Below are 19,758 nucleotides of genomic sequence, written 5' to 3' on the forward strand. Positions count from 1 at the left end.
TCACACGCTCGCGCGCCGATTAGCAAGCGTGTTCCATTTGATGTTGGTAGGCCAAAAACGTGCAAACGCAACGAGAAAAAGGACATCTCGCTCGCTCGTCTTGTAAGTGAAAGGTGTTTGCTGGGGGGGTACAAAAGGGCTTCTTATCTAGGCCTGCAGCTGGCTCCACAACGCCGCTGTCACGGTGAGAATGTGTGTACACGTTTAAATGGCACAAACATACACACAAACACACGGAAAGGTTATGTGTGTAAGCTTGTAACTTTTTTTTTCCCGAACTCTACCGCTGATGACATGACGCGAAAAAGATGCAAAGACCAACGAGGTTGGGAAGTCAACCGCAGTTGATTAATTGAGAAAGACACTGGTGCTAACTTTAGCATCGACCTGAGATCTAATTGCTTTTCAGACTCAGTTTGCTATTATTTCTTTTTAGGTGTCAATCTCCAATCAATGCCTTCGGCGAAATAAAATTAATTAAAACGTTAATGGATTTTTTTTCTAATGAGAGCAATAAAGCACAGAAACGTAACGGCGTAGTTGAATTGACGCGAACCATTTGGGTGGCTGTGTAAAATATAAAAATATGCGTGTGCGCACAAGCGGCTAAGAGTGACACATCCGAGCCATTGTTTTGACATTCGCCGCTGCCGAGTCGGCACTTTCCCTGCAGGTTTTTTTTGCCCATCTGACACATTGTGCTCTCCCTTCTCACATAGCTCAACATATTTGTAACTCACCGTATGAATTGTTGTCGTTGTTTGCTTGGTCATTAAAATAAATGGACAAATGGCCTCTTAGGCACTGAGCTAAATAAGAAGTGGGGCCAACCCGAACAGTAGAGTTTCACATCCGCTTGAATGACTTTGAATTTGGAAGGGTCTCTCTGCCATCTGCGACTGACTGGATGACCCACCAAGAGGTGGTGACCCGTCACCCGGGCAACAGGATGCAAGCTATTTTCAGCGGCGGACATTTTGGCTCGGGGACGAGTGCTTCAGCCGGCCAGCTGAATAACATCTGAATACAATTGTGAGCAATTATTATTCAAAGAAAACTACGCCACTCGGAAAAAATTGAATAATGTCAAAATAATAATCTGCTGGTGCCGACCTGCTGTATGTAATGAAGGCTTCAGCAACGACGACATGCTACGCCACAATTCCCTCGTTAATTATAACGCCGGTGGGCAAGTCGCGTGAGATGCACGCCCCCCCCCCCCTTTGTAATTCTGACAACAAATACACTGTAAAATAATTTGGCAAAATTGCATCATATTTTACCGTGAATTTAGCGTGGGCCTCCGAGGATTGGTGGCTACGGAGGCGAGAGGAGAGTTGGAACAACACGCATGATACGCACACGCGTCCCCCACGGCCGTGGCCTACGACGAGGCACGTGCTCCCCCGAGGAGGCAGAAGCAAAAAAACAACATAGCAAAGCTGCCGCAAACGTGGCTCCTAAACGTTTGAAGGGAAAGGAAATAAAATGCATCGTTTGATAGTCAATAAGGATGCACATTTAGTGTAATTGACGTTGCTTTTTTTTTTTTTGCCTCTCTTTTTGGGGGCGCAAAGTTATTTTGGTATCCAAGTTTGGACTTCGGGTTACTCATGCGTGTTCCTTAAGATATTTGATTCCAGAAAGTGAAATATAAAAATAAAATATGATATAGGGTTTTTGAAGTGTTACACAACAAACTAAATTGTCTTATTTGTTGTTTGTTTTTATTGCTGATTAAAAATGTAAAGAACGATGGACTGATCATTTGAGTATATATATTTTTCGCATCTCTTGAAATTGAAGGTCCTAATTCAATCACAGATGTACTTACGGAACCTGTTAAGTTGAAGACAAAGTTATTGTTCTGAACGAATGGCAACAGGTGGATCTTCTGCCATCTAGTGAAGGAGCATTTCATCGTTTTCCCTGTCATTACAAGTCGCCGGCAAAGAAAGATTGAACGTTGAAGTCACACAGGACACTTACGGGTGCCGTCGAAGCGAGTGGCGATGTTGTCCAGGAATGTGTTCTGGGGGGCCAGGAGCCCCTTCATCACCGGCATGGTGAGCCCGCTCCAGGTTGGGGGGGGTCACATCATTCCAGAGGTGAGGCGAGGAAGGGCTCCATGCGGGCGGCAACTGCGGTGGGCCACCATTTTATGAGAAAAAAGGCAAACAAAACAAAGAAGAGCCCGATACTAACATATTGCGAGGAAGTTCCGCAGCAATCGGTCGTCGCATCTTGCACTCTCCTCCTCGCGCTCCAGCATCCCGCTCCCTGGGACGCGGCGGCCAATCAGACGCTTGCCTCCTCTGAGAACGAGAGAGAGCGAGAGAGTGAGAGAGGAGCTGACAGCGGCCATGGAAGCCACTATCAGCACATGGCTTTTGTGTGCACCAGGAGATGGATGCTTTCTATTGTGTTCTTCTCTCGCGCCAATTTTTTTTAATCATGTTCATTTTCCCTGCACGCACTGTGACAGTATGTTCCGGCTCAATATTGACTCGGGCCAAGAGAATCCTTGTCATATTTTGCGTGTATGATATTACTGCCAAGACACGTTTCTGCAGGAATTTGTGCAAATGTGGTGGAGCACAGGCAATTCTCAGAACTGTTGTAAAATATAATTAAAGATATTCTCGTTTGGTCTTCATCTCAAGCTGCTCTACCTGCTTTGTTTTTTTTGTTTTTTTCCTGAGAGACAAAGTTAGAAATTCTAGCTTTGGTCATACCCCAGTCTATCATGGACCCCCCCCCCCCCCTGCGGCATCCTCGTGAGAGAATTAAGGCTCCGCGGACAGAAAAGCCGCTAAGAGCGGATTACGTGCATAAGCCGGGAGATATTTTTCATGACGACTTGACGCTTAACGCGCCCAAGTAACACGTCCGACAAGTCAACAAACAACCGGCGGCCGACAACAGGTGGGAACGTGCCCGCCGGTAGCCTCCTTATTTGAGTGTTAATTTCATCAGCTTGAAATAACGCGCACGCAGGTACATGTGAGCTTCCACTGCGGTGATTAAATATGAATAAGAAGGCCAATGTGGTGGTCAATTAGGGGATGACTTGGCAGTTATGCTTCGTAAGATCAACGGCGGAACAAGTGTAGTGAAAGTATTACCGGTGTAATGTTCCTCCTCTCGGATTCCGTTCCAGCATCGGCTCTTCCTATCACTTTTTTTCCCTTGATCAAATGGCCTTCCATTGTCCCATGGGCCCGTCCCAACTTCAATCATCTCGCCGTGCCGCCACTAATCCATTAAACATGCCGCCCGCTGCCAATCTGCTTGGCGGCCTGAAAGGACACAAAGGACCCCATTCCAGTCAGGGACAGTGGCGAGGCAGGAAAATAGAAATACATTTTATAAAGAAATGGACTTTTTTCATTTGTATCTGAAATCAAAACTTTGAATATTTCATTCCTTAGCAAAGACCACTTAGCGCATTGCTAATCAACAATGCGAAATGCCATTGACAAATTTCCTGTCTAGTCAGTGGTTAACCTTTTAAGCAATGGATAGAAGGGGGAGTAAGACATTTAGAGAAAATTACAAATATTACAACTTACTGACCATCTACTGGCTCCGCATCCATTAGTATGTCTATTTATACTGCCCTCAGGTGGCCAATCAGGACAATGAGGTGAAAAAGGTTTCATTCGTTACATTCCATTGAATTATGTCACTATGGTAGGATATGGCTGTATTTATTTTTAAATGTTGAAAAGCCACGTATTACACAATTACCTGTAAATTATAGAGGATGTGCTGAATTCCTTCAATGAAAGCCTCTGCAAGGCCATTGACAACACAGACTTGTCCGCCATTCTCTAAACACAGCGCTTTGCACTCAATTGACATCAGGCAGATGTGCACGCGCTTAAATCCTTCAAGCACGACGGGGGATGAGAGGCCCAAGAAACACTTGTTTCCTCGCTAAAACCTCCACCAGGAATAAAATCTGCATGGGAAGAGAAAATCGAAAGCACGACACAAGCTGAGTCATTCATGAGAATTAGGGAGTTGGAAAAAAAATATATAAAGCTGGAGCGCGAGTGTGTGTGGCGATAATGTCAAATGGAGACAGAAAATAGGACGACGCTGCTAAAAATATGAGCCCAGCCGCCAACAGGGAGACCTGCAAGCTGCGCATGAACACCCGTTAAAAATTAAAAAAACAGTAACAGTGACCCATACACACACACAAATACAATACCATTTTTTCTTGACTGGCAAGAAGAGCATCAAGGGGAGGCTATCATTACAAAAATGATCTTATAGACCCAAAAAAAATCATTTATAGTATCATAACTACAGTGTATACATTCACATTTCACAAATCTGTATTTTAATAATTGATATGAACCACTTTCAATAAACTGTGCACATGTTTAAGCTTTTACTTAACCAAAATGAATGAACTAAAAGCAATATTAGCAGTTTAGATTAGCTAGCTTCACAATTAGCAGTCAACAATAGACATTACGTCACGTAGTAAATGCTAGTGTGGCGGCTAACCACTCGCGATTATTGTTAGCATCATGCTAATCACTAATTAGAACTCGTCTACTTATTTTATCACAATAAAATAACATACACCGTGACAAAAACTTTTTTTACACTAATAGGACATTGATTGGGTTTCACCAATTTATTTACCAAGACATAGTTAACCTAAAACAAGTTGTTGGCGCTCATTAGCATTAGGCTTAGTCTCTCAGCAAGTGCTAACCGGAGCTCAACATGAGGGCTAGTTTGACATTAATATACATGTACACTTCGTTGTCCTAACAAATAAACAATTTATCAGACATTGAAAGGAGTATGTTAATTGCCATTTTATATGTTTTTTACACGAGAACAGTCGCTCACCTGACTGTTTCCGCCACAATGTATAGATAAGTCTGCCGTCTTGTGGCGGATTGTGGTATTACTTCTAAATGACAAGTTATTTTCTTCCACATATGAACTATATTTGGTTACTCTTACAAGTTTTTGTGTCTGGTGCTACATTCTATTCGTTGCAGGAATAAAAGAAAAAAAGAAAATTAAACAGTTGTTGGATATTTGTTTCAGACACCAAACTAGGAGATCGCGCTGTATTTCGATTTTGGTGTTTCTAATTTAAAATACAGTAAGTAAGTCGTTTTTCCAGTTTTTAATATCTGCTTCCAAAAGTAATATCCAATGGATATTAGCAAGGATTACGTGTTCATTATCATGCTTAGATGTGGAAAAAATGTGTTCCCGGCTAAATGTCGACCCCAAGTGGGGAAAACGAGAGGTCGGCAATTTTTTATCGATATTGTGCAAAATAAGTCTTTTTAAAAAATAAAGGAAATTGTAATGGTTGATATAAAATTTTAATATTTATGACACTGATCAATATTTGTCTCAATGACATTTTCCGACGTATTTCGTACGTACCTATTAATTAGTGACGTCACGACTGTGTTTCGAGTTTTCCTTTTGGACGAATCAGTATTTTGTCATGCAGCAATAAATCCACTGTACATTTGTTTTTATTTAAAATGTCTTTTGATAAATAAAAAAAAAACATCACTAGAAGCAACCGGAAATTAAATGATCGATTTAGAGTCAGCACTGTGACGCAGTATGCTATTTGATGAAGATGAATGCTATACGATACGTCATTAGTCTATTTAGACGAAAAAGGTGTATTTTTACTGTAAGGTTGTTTAAAAATAAAGTATGAATGTATGTATTGTACTATTTGTCAAGCGCCGGCTGGTTGCGTCTAAAGCTAAAATAAATGCTCGAAAAAGCCTCTGTTAGGCGTCACTCGATTGGTCGGTGAATATGAAAGCTCTGCAATGATTGGCCAGAGGGACATGGCTCTTCTTTTTTTCTCGCGATTGTTTCCCGTGTGAGTTAATGGCTCCTCCTGCAACAGACAGAGACGGAGCTGGCTCTAGCGGCGTTACGGGGGGAGGCAGGAACACGGCGGAGAAAAACGGCCAATTGCAACCCAAATAGCAGCGGGATCTCTGTCGCAGTTGTCTCGCTGTAACCGGAGAGAGGCTGCCCGGGCGCTAGTGCAGGGCTGAGGGTTAAATTTAGACGCGCGTCGGCTCAGCTCAGCTCGAGGACAGCTCTGTGTTTTTAACCAGCGACCAACTCCCCAGATGAACTCCGTCAGAGCCACCAACCGGAGACCCAGGCGAGTGTCGAGGCCGCGCCCGGTGCAGCCCGAGCGGAACAACGGGGACAGAGGTAAGCCAAGGCCCTTAAAAGCCGCGTCAAGCAGGACGCACCCCACTCCCTCGTCCCCTCTGACGCGGGCACGGCGCTAGCGCCCAATCGCCTCCCGGTCTGTGCAGGAAAGACCGTGGCTTGGCTGTGTGTAGCCCAGGCCAGGCCGCGCTTTGTTTGGCTTGACTGTAGCGCGGCTAGGCTACCAGCTAGCGGAAGGTTGGGGGGGTTGTCTCCGCTTAACGTAATGCGTATGGAGCCAGACGGCCGACGAGATCGGCCCTCTTATCTCGGCCCGTGCTGAGGGCAGAAAGAGGGCTGTCCTTTCTGGAACACCCTTGCCACGGTTTTTTGCCCCCTTTGCTGTCTCTCTCGCCGCATTCCCAGCTGTCACTAACGATTCCAAGGGTGTAAATCTGCAGCGTCCCGCAGCACTGCCATCTTTGGGGTGGAACAAAAACATGAAGCGGCCGTCATCGGGGCGACGACGATCGGCTAACACTGCGCCAAAACCGTCGCACGGACACTGATGTATGCGCCTCTGCTGCCGTGTCCATTTTGTAGGGCGGTTTGAAGACTTTCTGGCCCCTTTTGCTTGCTTCCTTCCCCGTTCTGCGTACTAGCCGCCGCCGCTGCTAGCTGCATTTGTTTACACCGCGGATTTGCCTGCTACGCACTTGGCTTTTGGAGGCTTTAGCCCGGCGTTCTATCGGCCCCCTTTTCGTTGGCCTGCAGCACAATCACTGTTCAAAATGAAGGTGTGCGTTCTTGATCACCATGACAGTATTTTCAAATCACAATCAACCTTTGTCTGCATTACATGAGCCACTGTCAGCCAGCTCCACCACGCTTAAATGCACGTTCTGTCCCCGATCAAACACTGCAGTTCATGTTCAGCCCTGCCCCTTTTGTCCCCCCCTCCATCTATGTGCGTTATAACTACATTGATGATGTGTGCAGATGAGGAGGCTCCTGCAGCAGCCGCAGCAGAGATGGCTATTGAGGAGTCTGGTCCGGGAGCTCAGAATAGTCCCTACCAACTCAGACGCAAGACGCTGCTCCCCAAGAGGAGCGCCGCAGCCTCCGCCGCTGCCTCCTCCTGCCCCAGCAAGGGCCTGATGGAGGTTTGGTCTTTTTCGTCGCAGCGTATGCCTTTCTGTGTGGTGAGCTGGAGCATGTGCTTCTCCTGCAGGGAGCATCCACGTCCTCCACAGAGGCCTTCGGCCATCGGGCCAAGCGGGCACGCGTGTCGGGTAAGAGCCACGACTTGCCAGGTTTGTTTTTTTTAAATTCAGTCTTATTTCATTTGCGACATGGCTGTCGTTTTCCCCTCGCCCTCCTGACATGTCGCTGTGCTCCTTTTTCAGCAGCGCCAGCAGAACAATATCTGCAGCAGAAGCTCCCTGACGAGGTGGTCCTAAAGATTTTCTCCTATTTGCTGGAGCAAGACCTATGCCGGGCGGCGTGCGTCTGCAAGCGCTTCAGCCAGCTCGCCAACGACCCCATACTCTGGTCAGCAGATACCCCGGAGGATTCGCCTTATTGGTTTAATTCGGGAGGCTGATGTATTCCTATTTTTACTTCTCCCAGGAAGCGTCTTTACATGGAGGTGTTTGAGTACACCCGTCCCATGATGCACCCTGAGTCAGGGCGCTTCTACCAGGTCAGCCCCGAGGAGCACGAACACCCCAACCCCTGGAAGGAGAGCTTCCAACAATTGGTAAGCACCGCAGAACAAGCGCAGCCGCCGAACGTCACTGAGATGTTACCATTATGTTTCAGTACAAAGGTGCCCACGTCAAGCCGGGCTTCGCCGAGCACTTCTACAGCAACCCGGGCAGGTACAAGGGCAGGGAGAACATGCTGGTGAGTCCAGCGTGAACTTGCACCTGTGTTTTTAGCTAGCATCCCAATACTTTTGACTGAAAAGTTTTTGGGTTTTTTTTTCAGTACTACGACACCATCGAAGATGCGCTGGGCGGGGTGCAGGAAGCCCACTTTGAGGGCCTCATTTTTGTCCACTCGGGCATCTACACGGACGAGTGGATCTACATCGAGTCTCCCATTACTATGATTGGCGCAGGTATGCACTTTTCTCACGTCCCGACAGGCACGTTGACATTAACCTTGCCCTCGTCGCCCTCAGCGCCCGGTAAAGTGGCAGACAAGGTGGTGATAGAGAACACCAGAGATTCGACGTTTGTCTTTATGGAGGGCTCGGAGGACGCGTACGTCGGCTACATGACCATAAAGGTTAGCGAGAGTGACAAATGATTTGCCATTACTCATAGTAGCAATAAAGAAAATATTTGACTATTTAGTTATAAAAAAAATAAAAAACTCTTCATGAAAGGACTAAAGGACTTGTCTTTCTCCATTCTCAGTTCAACCCCGACGACAAGTCGGCGCAGCACCACAACGCGCATCACTGTCTGGAGATCACAGTCAACTGCAGTCCCAACATCGACCACTGCATCATCCGCTCCACGTGCACAGGTACGCGGCGACGTGACGCTACGTCCTTCTGCGCTCTGTTCGCAAAACACTCCCTGATCGTCTGATCTCGCCTTTCAGTGGGTTCGGCCGTGTGCGTGAGCGGCCAGGGAGCGTGCCCGACCATCAAGCACTGTAACATCAGCGACTGCGAAAACGTGGGCCTGTACATCACGGATCACGCGCAGGTAAGCGCACCTTAGCTAGCCGAGGCGAAAGAAAAGTGCTAACGAGGACGTATGCGCCGTTTCAGGGCATTTATGAAGACAACGAGATTAGCAACAACGCACTGGCGGGCATTTGGGTGAAGAACCACGGCAACCCCATCATCAGACGCAACCACATCCACCACGGGAGAGACGTGGGCGTCTTCACGTTCGATCACGGCATGGTAAATACGTTTTGCAGTCACTCGGGTAGCCCTTGTCTTTTTTGTCATTTCATGGTTGTGCGCTTCCAGGGCTACTTCGAGAACTGCAACATTCACCGGAACCGCATCGCCGGCTTCGAGGTGAAGGCGTACGCCAACCCCACGGTGGTGCGCTGCGAGATCCACCACGGCCAGACGGGCGGAATCTACGTGCACGAGAAGGGGCGGGGACAGTTTATCGAGAACAAGATCTACGCTAACAACTTTGCCGGCGTGTGGATCACATCCAACAGTGACCCCACGATACGGTAAGGGGTTCTTTTGGAGGCTCGCAAGTTTTTGAGCGGCCGGAATGGATTCATGGATTTGAAAAATGTGATGTCGCCAACGCAGAGGCAACGCCATCTTTAATGGCAACCAGGGAGGCGTGTACATATTTGGCGATGGGCGGGGTTTGATAGAGAGCAACGACATCTACGGCAACGCCCTGGCGGGAATCCAAATCCGCACCAATAGCTGCCCCATCGTGCGCCACAACAAGATCCACGACGGCCAGCACGGCGGCATCTACGTGGTAAGCGTGGCTTTTTTTTCCACCTCTCTTTTAATTCATAGTTTGTCGTAAGGCTAAATAAACACTGATCGACCGGCAGCACGAAAAGGGCCAAGGGGTGATCGAGGAGAACGAGGTGTACAGCAACACGCTGGCCGGCGTCTGGGTGACCACGGGGAGCACCCCCGTCTTGCGCAAGAACCGCATCCACAGCGGCAAACAGGTCCCACAAACAGCACACTGGCAAACAAAAAAATGGTGTTGGTCAGAGTGCAATAACACAATGTCCCCACTTGGTTGTGCTATTACATTGTGCTTTAGGAAAGGATTTCCAATTGTTTGCTATGTCATAGGTGGGCGTGTATTTCTATGACAACGGCCACGGCGTGCTAGAGGACAACGACATCTACAATCACATGTACTCCGGTGTACAAATAAGGTAACTTTTAGATGATCAATAGGAGCTTCATGCATAAAAAAAAAAAAAAAAAGCTATGTATGTAAACATGACTGATTTGCTTGCTCTTGCCAGGACGGGCAGCAACCCAAAGATCCGGCGCAACAAGATCTGGGGCGGACAAAATGGCGGCATTTTAGTCTACAACTCAGGTCTGGGCTTCATCGAGGACAACGAGATCTTCGACAACGCCATGGCGGGCGTGTGGATCAAGACGGACAGCAACCCCACGCTGAGGCGCAACAAGATACACGACGGCAGAGACGGCGGCATTTGCATCTTCAACGGAGGGAGAGGTACGGTCGCAACGCCGCACGACACGTGCGTTCGCGCCGCAAACACTTTTGTCGCGTGCGCGCAGGTCTGCTGGAGGAGAACGACATCTTCCGCAACGCTCAGGCGGGCGTTCTGATCAGCACAAACAGTCACCCCATCCTACGCAAGAACCGCATCTTCGACGGCTTCGCCGCAGGTCACAATCACAAAGGGCCGAAAGTGAGCAGTTTCAAATATGTCCCGCTCAAACCGGCCGTCCTCCCTTCAGGTATCGAGATCACCAACCACGCCACCGCCACCCTAGAGGGCAACCAGATCTTCAACAATCGATTCGGGGGTCTTTTTCTGGCGTCGGGCGTCAACGTCACCATGAAAGGTACAAACCTCGGTCAAAAACACAAAGGTCCAGTTCCCCGTGAAAAAAAATCATGTGATTGTTGTGATCAGACAATAAGATCAACAACAACCAGGACGCCATCGAGAAAGCGGTGAGCCGAGGACAGTGCCTGTACAAGATCTCCAGCTACACCAGCTACCCCATGCACGACTTCTACAGGTGAGGAGAGCACCTTTGGTCTCGTCTATCCCTAGCGCACTTGACAACGGCGTGTTGTCACGCAGGTGTCACACTTGCAACACGACAGACAGGAACGCCATCTGCGTCAACTGCATCAAGAAATGCCACCAAGGACACGACGTGGAGTTTATACGGCACGATAGGTGAGGCTACGTCGACGTATTTTTTTTTACGCTTGACTTGCACTACATTTTTGTAACCCTCCCCGTTCCAGGTTTTTCTGCGATTGCGGCGCGGGCACATTGTCCAACCCGTGCACGCTGGCGGGCGAGCCCACGCACGACACGGACACTCTGTACGATTCCGCCCCGCCTATCGAGTCCAACACGCTGCAGCATAATTGAACAAGAGCGACGGGACTGGCGGCATGATATCGCGCACACATACACGCAGAATTGCTCCCCCCCCACCACACCCCCTCCCCTTGCACCCGACCCCATAGAGACGCTAAGATGTACGGTGCAGAAGGTGAGGAAGTGCAGGCAAAGCTCCACTAGGGGGAGGCAGAGGAAAGACTGAAGCGATTCCTCAGTGTGTATGTGATTTTTGTGTGGTGTGGAGCACTTCTGCTTTTTTTTTTTAAGAAAAGGAAAAAAAGGATGGGGGGAAAAAAAAGACATTATGATCAGTGGATTTTAATTCAATGCTTTATCATGTAGTTTTGTATTTCCAAGCAAAAAGCTGACTGTATTTGAATGTCTTTTATTTTATTATATATTATAATTATTATTTCTTTGGTTAGCGTCCTGTCCCGTCTCATCCCTGTCTAAGCGGCTGCAGACGCTCCCTGGCGAGCCAGTGCGCAAGTTCTTTCTGTGAAAGAGAATCTGGTTTAAACACTAAAGAACCCTCTCTGTGTTTGGGCTTGATTGACAGGTGGGGCCACTCCGCCCACTCTTGTACAAATGTGTCTAACGTGTGTGTGCGTGTGTACAGTTTGATGCAGTCAGTGTTTTGTGGAGAGGGTTCCAATAGGATGTGTCGGAGCTCTTTTTTTTTTTTTTAAACTGGACCCCCATGAGTTGATCTGCAGCCCCCACCCTTCCTCCTTGAATCGCCCCCCCCAAGTGTATCGTGGTGACTGTGGCTCCTCATGCAGCCTGAATCGTATGCATGTACCATAACATCTAGACTTAATATATTGTGAAGTATTCAATAACCATTATGTAGATGCTAGTTGGATTTTTTTTTTTTTTTTTTAAAAGGGGGGGTATACTTTTTTCCTTCTTTCTTTGGAAGGTAAAACAAAAAAGAGAAACGGGAAACTGGCCATTTCTAAGAAAATAAAACTTTATTAGAACTGAGGAGTCTTTTCTTTATGTGTAGGTTTTCCGGAATTCTTTCTGCTTTTGTGTTCTTAATAATGACTTAAAAAAGGACCCACACACTAGTTTAATTTAAAGGCAGCTTTTTCTTTTTTACTAAAACTGAACAGCATTATTTTCTTGTCTAGTTGAGCAAGCAGCAAATGATTTATTAAATTCCTCACGCTTCAAGTGGCAAAATGTCACAGCTAAAATTGGATTTAAATGCATCAAAATGATTTTAAAGTGTAAGTCAGATGACCTTGCGGTTACAAAGCTTTATTGACAAAACTGTACAACATACTGTAGAAACGAAGATTACCCAAGGGGAGTGGGGGGGTGAAAAACAGCTTTTCTTTTGTTTTCTATTTATGTATATTGTTGCACGTTAGAGGAAAATTCAAAAAGGTGGATCTAGTTTTTGCGCAAGTGACTCCAAGCGCGTGTTAAAGACGATCAAGACGTGACGGGAAGCGAGCGCGCCAGAAGCTCGGCGACGTACGAGTTGTTTTTGGCGAGCAGCGCCTCCTTCATGCGGCTCAAGGCCGCCCTCACCTCTTCCTCCGTCATGGCGTCGGCGGGAAGAGACTTGGCTTCCTCAAGGAAGTCTCGGACCAAGTCTTCTCCGACCTGACGGGAGAAGACGGACGACGGACGTGAGGCGTCGTTTTGTGCCTGCCTCGCCACGACAACAAAGTCGTTTTGCGGGGGAATCGCCAGAGATGGAATCGTATGGGCCGCAAATGTTTGATAAATGAGGTTGTATTTTTTGACAGAATATTTAGCTTGTGGCATTTAGGGGTTCACACTAATTATGTTTACCTGGCGTCTGAAGGGTTTCGTTTTTCCTCAAAATGTTTCCTGGCATCGCTTACCCGTTTGTCGCTGCGTCGTCTCTTGGCCTCGGGCTCGTCCCCCGTCGCAGACGCCGACTCCTGAAACTCCTCCAGCTCCTTTGCCTTCTCCTTCGCCATGGCGACCACCAATGGCGGGAAACAAGCCAACTCAGCCACGTGGATCCCAAAACTTTGGTCGCATACACCTGGAAGTTCACGCACACAAACGCTATTAGTTGGGGGAAAATAGACAACATTAAATTAAAAACTATGAACTTGCCTTTGTTGCCGTTTTTTTTTTTTTCCTAGTCAGAGCTGAGCGTCAAACTATTCAGGTTTAACAAAGAAAAACTGAAGGCAGTTGCAATTCAACTTTGAATTCTTAAAGGCCGCGGCTGACCCTTTTAGCCAGCCTACCACGTTGTGTCAGCAGTGAACCGCATGTGGCGCATCGATTTGCTGAAGGGGCCCATGCGAACAATAGAGCACTGTGATAAGCGCTTGGTTCCGTTCGATCATGCACAGCTCAGTCAAGTGTGCGTGGAAATCTATACAATCTCACCGCAAGGAAATTAAGAGTAACAATCTGGAACAGGGGGAAAAAAAAAAAAAAAAACATTCCTGCGTTCGTGGCTTTTTCTTCTCAGCCTTCTCTGCCCTGCTGTCACTTGTGGACAGTTAGGCTGAATAATTAATCAAATTCAACTCAGTGTAGTAGAATGCAATATTTAAATACCAAAGTCTCCCCCCAAAAAAGGGGAGGGGCTTCATTTCTGTCAGGTAAGTCATGTAAATAGATTTTCTCCAACTGACCTGGCTTGACTCTGTAGAGCATGGTGAGCGTATTGTCGGATGTCAAGGCCGTGACGTGCAGGTTGTGCACGGCGGGCAGCTGCGCCGCCAGCGCCGTCAGCTCGTGGAAGTGCGTGGCGAATAGACAGAAGCAACCAATCTTGGCAGCGATGTGCTCGCTGATGGCCCAGGCCAGGCCGTAGCCGTCGTAGGTGGACGTGCCGCGGCCTAGCTCGTCCACGATGACCAGCGACTTCTCCGTGGCGGAGCTGCGGGGCAGACGTTTGATGTCAGGGTCGGGCACGAGGGGGCCGCTACGAGACGGCGAGGTCCTACCGCAAGATGGCCGCCGTCTCCAGCATCTCCGACAGGAAGGTGGACACTCCCTTCACCTGGCTGTCTCCTGCCCCGACCCGGGCCATGATGCTGTCAATCACGCTGAGCTCCGCCTCCTCGCATGGCACAAAGCAGCCGATTTGCGCCATCAAAGCGATAACGCCAACCTGACGAATGAACGTCGACTTTCCGCCCATATTTGGTCCTGCAAGAGTGTAAATGCCAAACCATTTTTGGGATCATGGATAATGCCCTAACCAAACGAGCACTAATCTGCATCCGCTCACCGGTGACAATGTAGAAGCTCTTCTCCCCTTGCACGAAGGTGACGTCGTTGGGTATGAAACAGGTGTCGGCGTCCGCCTCCATGCAGGGGTGGCGCGCCTGCCGCAGATGCAGGCGGCGGGGGCCGTCGGAAAGCAGGCGCGGCCGCACGTACGGACCGGGGGCTGACACCGACACCGTGGCAAAGCTGACCACCGCGTCCAGCAGCGCCACCACCTCACCCAGTGTCTGCAGAGGATCTGCATAGCCTAGTTGGGGGAAGAAAAAAAAAGGCTAATCATAATTTTTATCGTGACAATTAATATACTTTAGAGCTGTTAACTGAATGATGTATGTATATAATAACTTAATAGTAAATGAAAGCCTACGGAAGTGAAGCTTTTTTTTTTTTAATTGTAATTTTGAAAATTACATTTTATGACAACAAGATGTTGGTTCGAATTTAATGAATTGTTCAGCCCTTATTTCTGGGAACCTATTTTTGCTTGAACAATAAAAATTAAATAGAAAAAGATGGACTATCTTTCATCAAGTTCAAGAGACTGATGGCTCTTTGTAGCATGCGAGCACATGCTACTAATCACCTACCCGCGGCGATGTTGATAATCTCTTTGACAATAGCGTTTTGTGCTTCCTCATACTTCGCCCTGCTGCTCCCGTAGTCCTCGTTGAGCGCGCTCAGCTTGCTGAGGACACACGTCGGGGTCAGCTAAGGACGCGCACCCACACACACACACAGACAAACGAACCTGTTAGTGAAGCGCACACCGTTCTTCTGCACATCCAGTGTGGTGAAATTCTTGTTGTTTCTCAGGCTTTTCTCCTCCTTGCAGGTGACGCGCAGGTAGAAGCCCAGCACGCCGCTGGAATCCAGCTTCACCGTCTTGCCGGCCTCCAAACCTGAAGAATTTTTAAATCATTTGACTCCTCGGCAGGTGGCCACCACACACGTGGCGGGTCAATCGCATTCCCGTGACCACACCTAACTCTCTGGCGGCGGCGTTGAGCACGGCCTGCATGCTCTTCTCCAAGGCGTCCATTTCCTCTCGCAGCTCACCCAAGACGGGATCGAACGAGGCTTTGATCAGGAACTCATGGTGTTCCACCTACAAGAGGGTTCAAACGATATCGTCACGAGGATTGGCGCTTTCGGTTCGGCTCTGTTTACATAAGAGCTATGCACCCCTGGCGACCCGAGAAGACGATTTGTTCGGACCGTGTTATGGCGAGGCCGAGTCAATCGTTCACGCAGTGATACACGCAATATTTTCCATCAAAACTGATTTTCCGGTTTTAGTTCTGCTTCTAATCATTACCTTCCACGCCTTGATTTTATTATATTCAAAAGTGTGAGAAAGCAACACCTGGTTCATGTCCAGGGTGGACTCGATCATCTCTTGGTACTTGCTGAAGTCGGCCTGCAGGTCCCTGAGGGGGGAGATGAAGACCGCCTCAAGCAGGACCTGGTGATTTCCTGGGAAACAAACACCCATTCAGTATGTAAAGGAGTAAATTATGAAAACATAACACATTCATGACATACTCCCCCATCCCTTTACTATGTTTCCCCTCAAGGAAACATAACAAATGAACATCATGGGACATTGAAAGATGCAAAAAAAAAAAGCTTTGTATGATTGTGTCCTTGACGTGTATGTAGGACATACAAAAAAAGAGGCCAATCGAGAGTTTGATACCCGAATGGCTGTCCAGGGCGGTGACGAGCGCGGGGATCTGCTCGACGGCTCGGTGCACACGGTAGCAGTCCTGCAAGGTGGCGTTCCGGCGATGGAATTTCTTGGCCAGCCGCTGGAGGTCGGGGAAGCGGCGCAGAAGGTCGCCCTGGCACGTCTGCCTCAGCTCTGAATCGCACACCAAACTTTCCACCAGGTCGAGCCTGCACGTCGGAAAAAATCGCATGTCGTGTCATTTTATGTCACCTGTGAAAGCTTACCACCATTTTTTTTGGGGATGTGTCAATATAATACCTCTCCTCGATTTTTGTTTTGTCAAGGAGCGGCTGCTTGATCCACTGGTGGACCAGCCGCTGGCCCTGAGGTGTGCGACACTTGTTCAACAGTCGGGCCAACGAGTGAGCCCCGCTGGTGTCGTCGGGTGCACTCTGCAAAAAGGCAAAAGTGTCGTCAAGGAGCTAAAAAAAAATAACAATAATGTCAGCGAGTCTTTCAGCCCACCTGGAAAAGGTTGAGCGCCCTGACAGCAGCATTATCCAGCCTCATGTACTGGCCCAGCTCCAATTCGGTCAAGCTGAAGGAGTTGAAGTTGGACTCGTCAGAGAGCAGCTCCAGGTAGCGCACCACCGCCGCCAAGCTGGCCACGGCCACCTGCCAGGGAAAGCGCTACAATCGGATCTGGTCTATTTTTATTTTTTTTAACACCACCAATCAAATCTGTCTTACATTAATATTACATTTATTACACATGAGGTTACGTTACTTTATTTCAAGTTCACAAATTCCTGTCAATATAAATTGGATGTTTTAATGCGAAGGACACAACCGGGACATTTCTTCTGCTCTCACCTGTTTGTCGAGCTCCGGGAGGGTGTTGCTGGCCAGCGTCTCCCCCCGTTTGGCTCTCAGCAGCTTGTTGAGGTCCTGGACCAGGTCCCTGCTGCTGAACTCGGTCCGCTTCCTGTCTGAGACCAGCACACCACCACGCTGCACCACCTGTAGCAACCCAAACACACTGTTTTGTTTTGTTTTGTTTTTCCAAATGTCAATTTACACACATTTGTTTTTTATCTTTCACTTTTAATGGGAAATGAGAGTGAGAGAGACAAACCTCACGCAGCTTGATGCCTTCCGCACTGCGGTCCCCCTGAACAAGGAGACACTCTTTGGGTCCGACCTGCACGAGCAGCGATTCCAGATTGGAGAAGACCTCGTTGTCAGGGAACTCGCACACGCCCATGGTGCGTTGCGCCGCGTCCACGTAGCCTACGCCGACCAAGCCAGAGGCAACACGCACGGCCACCACTCCCGTGCAGCCTTCCACGCCGTTTCCACTGCCGAATAGGATCTCCTCAAACTGGGTGAGGTTTCCCGGAGAGGCCTACAGGAAGCGGCACAGATCACAACAATATTTAATCATGCTAGAATATTATATTAGGTCTTGTTGGACTTGACAGGTGTATGATTAGACAGCAATAATGTATATAGAGGGAGATAATAATAATAATTTCATTCTGTGAGCAAAATTAAACTGTCAAGCAGACACATTCAAAGCTTTATCGTGTAAATTGTATAGAAGACAAACCTTGAAATCAATTTTCCAGTCATGCTCCTTGCTGCTCTTGCTGTGGTTCCTATACACCTCGACTCGGTACTGCCTGAAAAGTAGCAGGTCCTTCGCAACAGCCTCAAAGTTGAGCTTGCTCAGAACCACACTCTCCAATTTACGACTGCCTGGCGAGCGACATATGTCAAAATTAAAAAATTGTACGCAACCGCGATAATGTATATTATGTGGCTACCTGATGCTAAACTACGCCTACCATAGCTAGCTTACCAGAGCCCAGGTGTTTGATAACGCCGTTCGTCTTGAAAACCTCTTTCGCGACGAATACGGCGTCTTTCCCGTGAACCGTATAGTAGTCGCTACGGTCGAATATGCGGAAAGTTGTGTCCGGTTTCTCCGGCATGGAGAAGTAGAAGCTGAGGAAGGCGTGCTCGGACGCGCTGTCCATGGACAGGTTCTGCTTCGGCTGGACAGCCATGCTAGAATCTCCCGCCTCTGCACACGACTCCAGAAAGGAAGTGACGTATACGTTTTGGGAGGTTTTTTTTATTTATTTATTTTTTTTAACCTTGAATTCCATCTCGTGGGTAGACTAGATATTTTCTTTTAGGAACTAAATAATTTTTTATTACTTTTTATCGTCCTGTCCAACAAGTCTTAAAAAATGACGTCACGTACATTTCCGGTTAGCAAAGGCCTTCAGGTGCTCCAACTGCACAACATGTAAACAAACCATAAAATTAGCAAACTGAATTGAATGTATCACAGATATCTGTCATGCAATTTTGCTTTTGCTTAATGCAAGTTTTATTGGACAAGTAATCACTTAAATTGGCTGATTTGCAATGGAATCAAGTTCATTGTGACCGTCTTTACGTTTTTACATGCTCAGACCTTTCTTTTCTAGGTCATGAATCGTTCTCAGAAAAGTGACATTCAATTGGTTACCTTTCCTTCCGTTTCACCTATGGAAAAAAAAATATGTTTTCAAGCTGAGAGCAATCCCCACAACAAAAGAGTCCGTTGTGCAGAGGAGATCAAATAAAACGTGAAAAATCATCCTTGCGGCCATGGCCAATGCTTCACTGCCGCCCTCATTCTCGAAACAGTGGCAAGAATTGTTGCCTGTCCGATCCAGACAAAAAATAAATGTATATTCATGAGAGTGTAGCGCACATGTGAATGTTTGTGTCGCTGTGCGTGTGTGGAAAATGCAATCGCTTCTTTCTGATCATTTTTCCTGGAAATATTGTGACGGCAAATGTCATGAGGCACACAACGTGTCAATCAAATATGTCCTCTGACGGACATTAAGAAAAGTCATCGGTGATGATCGAGTTTTGCGTGAAGGAGCATGTGATGTGTGCCACCATAGGCTTGACGACGAAAGATCAAATCTCTTTAGGAAACATTTTTCAAAGAATATATTTGAATCAGCAAAGACAAAGACACAGAGAGGATGCAGCAGGTTTTGAATGTCTGCTGTAGTGAGTTCGTCATTTCAATTTTTTGTGCCTATTTTACACATTTACGACCGTGGCTACATGGTATGTTTATAAATTGAGTACACATGAAGAATAGTACTACTACTACCTAGTGTAAAGTCATAATGGGTGATGTGTCTAATATTCCAAACCTCTTGTGCAACTAAAAATAGTTAGCCCGCAAATTGACAAGCACATTAATAAAAACTGCACAGTCAAAGGTTAGCGTTGTATAGCTGACAATAGACAACAAAAATGTGTCAGTAGCCCGATGGCTGCGTCACGAAGCCATCACATGAGCAAGGTTGAGCGAATCTATAAATTTCTCTTTCGTAATCATCATTTTAATCTTCACCCTGGCGTAACTTTTGATTGAGGTCACCATTGAAGTCCTCATCGTAATTGCAGCGTAGCGTGCCACTTTGTTTTAAGTTGCCAAGCCTCACTATCAACTTTTAAAAGATGTCACATGCAGAAATGAAAATTGCCATTGAGAACAAATTCTCAGTTTAAGTGTT

The 19,758-nt window shown here is 47.3% G+C and overlaps 2 protein-coding genes across 10 annotated transcripts in view; one reads left to right on the plus strand and one right to left on the minus strand.

Annotated features, from left to right (window-relative positions):
- msh2 (mutS homolog 2 (E. coli)) overlaps positions 1 to 18,257 on the minus strand; it is a 27,489-nt gene extending 9,232 nt beyond the window's left edge. For 4 of the 6 annotated variants that reach the window (XM_068649470.1, XM_049759320.2, XM_049759318.2 and 1 more), the window contains exons 1-5: positions 4,876 to 5,818; positions 3,751 to 3,964; positions 3,126 to 3,299; positions 2,206 to 2,315; positions 1,990 to 2,141 (exon numbers count right to left, since the gene is read on the minus strand). In XM_068649470.1, coding sequence (XP_068505571.1) covers positions 1,990 to 2,065 — 76 coding nt within the window. In that variant the 5' untranslated portion in view covers positions 2,066 to 2,141; positions 2,206 to 2,315; positions 3,126 to 3,299; positions 3,751 to 3,964; positions 4,876 to 5,818. Of the gene's footprint in view, positions 1 to 1,989; positions 2,142 to 2,205; positions 2,316 to 3,125; positions 3,300 to 3,750; positions 3,965 to 4,875; positions 5,819 to 12,499; positions 12,877 to 13,121; positions 13,289 to 13,895; positions 14,144 to 14,210; positions 14,416 to 14,497; positions 14,744 to 15,083; positions 15,182 to 15,244; positions 15,396 to 15,477; positions 15,602 to 15,859; positions 15,970 to 16,192; positions 16,393 to 16,483; positions 16,618 to 16,690; positions 16,841 to 17,038; positions 17,186 to 17,300; positions 17,571 to 17,774; positions 17,924 to 18,026 lie in introns of those variants that run through there. The other 2 variants (XR_007489275.1, XM_049759319.1) reach the window with 2 other exon arrangements.
- On the plus strand, positions 5,917 to 12,242 carry fbxo11b (F-box protein 11b). 4 transcript variants are annotated; one of them, XM_049759337.2, is made up of 21 exons: positions 5,917 to 6,237; positions 7,177 to 7,340; positions 7,409 to 7,490; positions 7,584 to 7,728; positions 7,807 to 7,936; positions 7,999 to 8,082; positions 8,167 to 8,299; positions 8,363 to 8,469; positions 8,601 to 8,712; positions 8,791 to 8,897; positions 8,963 to 9,100; positions 9,170 to 9,387; positions 9,473 to 9,653; positions 9,733 to 9,855; positions 9,986 to 10,071; positions 10,165 to 10,385; positions 10,451 to 10,561; positions 10,634 to 10,741; positions 10,813 to 10,921; positions 10,987 to 11,085; positions 11,157 to 12,242. In XM_049759337.2, the coding sequence occupies exons 1-21, from the start codon at positions 6,150 to 6,152 to the stop codon at positions 11,284 to 11,286; spliced, it is 2,676 nt and encodes an 891-aa protein (XP_049615294.1). In that variant the 5' UTR covers positions 5,917 to 6,149; the 3' UTR covers positions 11,287 to 12,242. The 4 variants fall into 4 exon arrangements, with proteins under 4 accessions (XP_049615294.1, XP_049615295.1, XP_049615296.1 ...); XM_049759338.2 differs by having other exon boundaries at positions 7,587 to 7,728; XM_049759339.2 differs by having other exon boundaries at positions 7,409 to 7,469.
- Positions 18,258 to 19,758: the final 1,501 nt, after the last annotated feature.

This window comes from Syngnathus scovelli, chromosome 21 (genome assembly GCF_024217435.2).
Source record: "Syngnathus scovelli strain Florida chromosome 21, RoL_Ssco_1.2, whole genome shotgun sequence".
Taxonomy (NCBI): Eukaryota; Metazoa; Chordata; class Actinopteri; order Syngnathiformes; family Syngnathidae; genus Syngnathus; species Syngnathus scovelli.

Excerpts from the sequence above, each read along its gene's own strand:
- fbxo11b (XM_049759337.2), top strand. The coding sequence starts at position 6,150 with ATGAACTCCGTCAGAGCCACCAACCGGAGACCCAGGCGAGTGTCGAGG. Across the intron at positions 10,386-10,450 it reads CATCTTCAACGGAGGGAGAG|GTCTGCTGGAGGAGAACGAC; the intron begins GTACGGTCGCAA and ends GCGTGCGCGCAG. Across the intron at positions 10,742-10,812 it reads CGTCAACGTCACCATGAAAG|ACAATAAGATCAACAACAAC; the intron begins GTACAAACCTCG and ends TGTTGTGATCAG.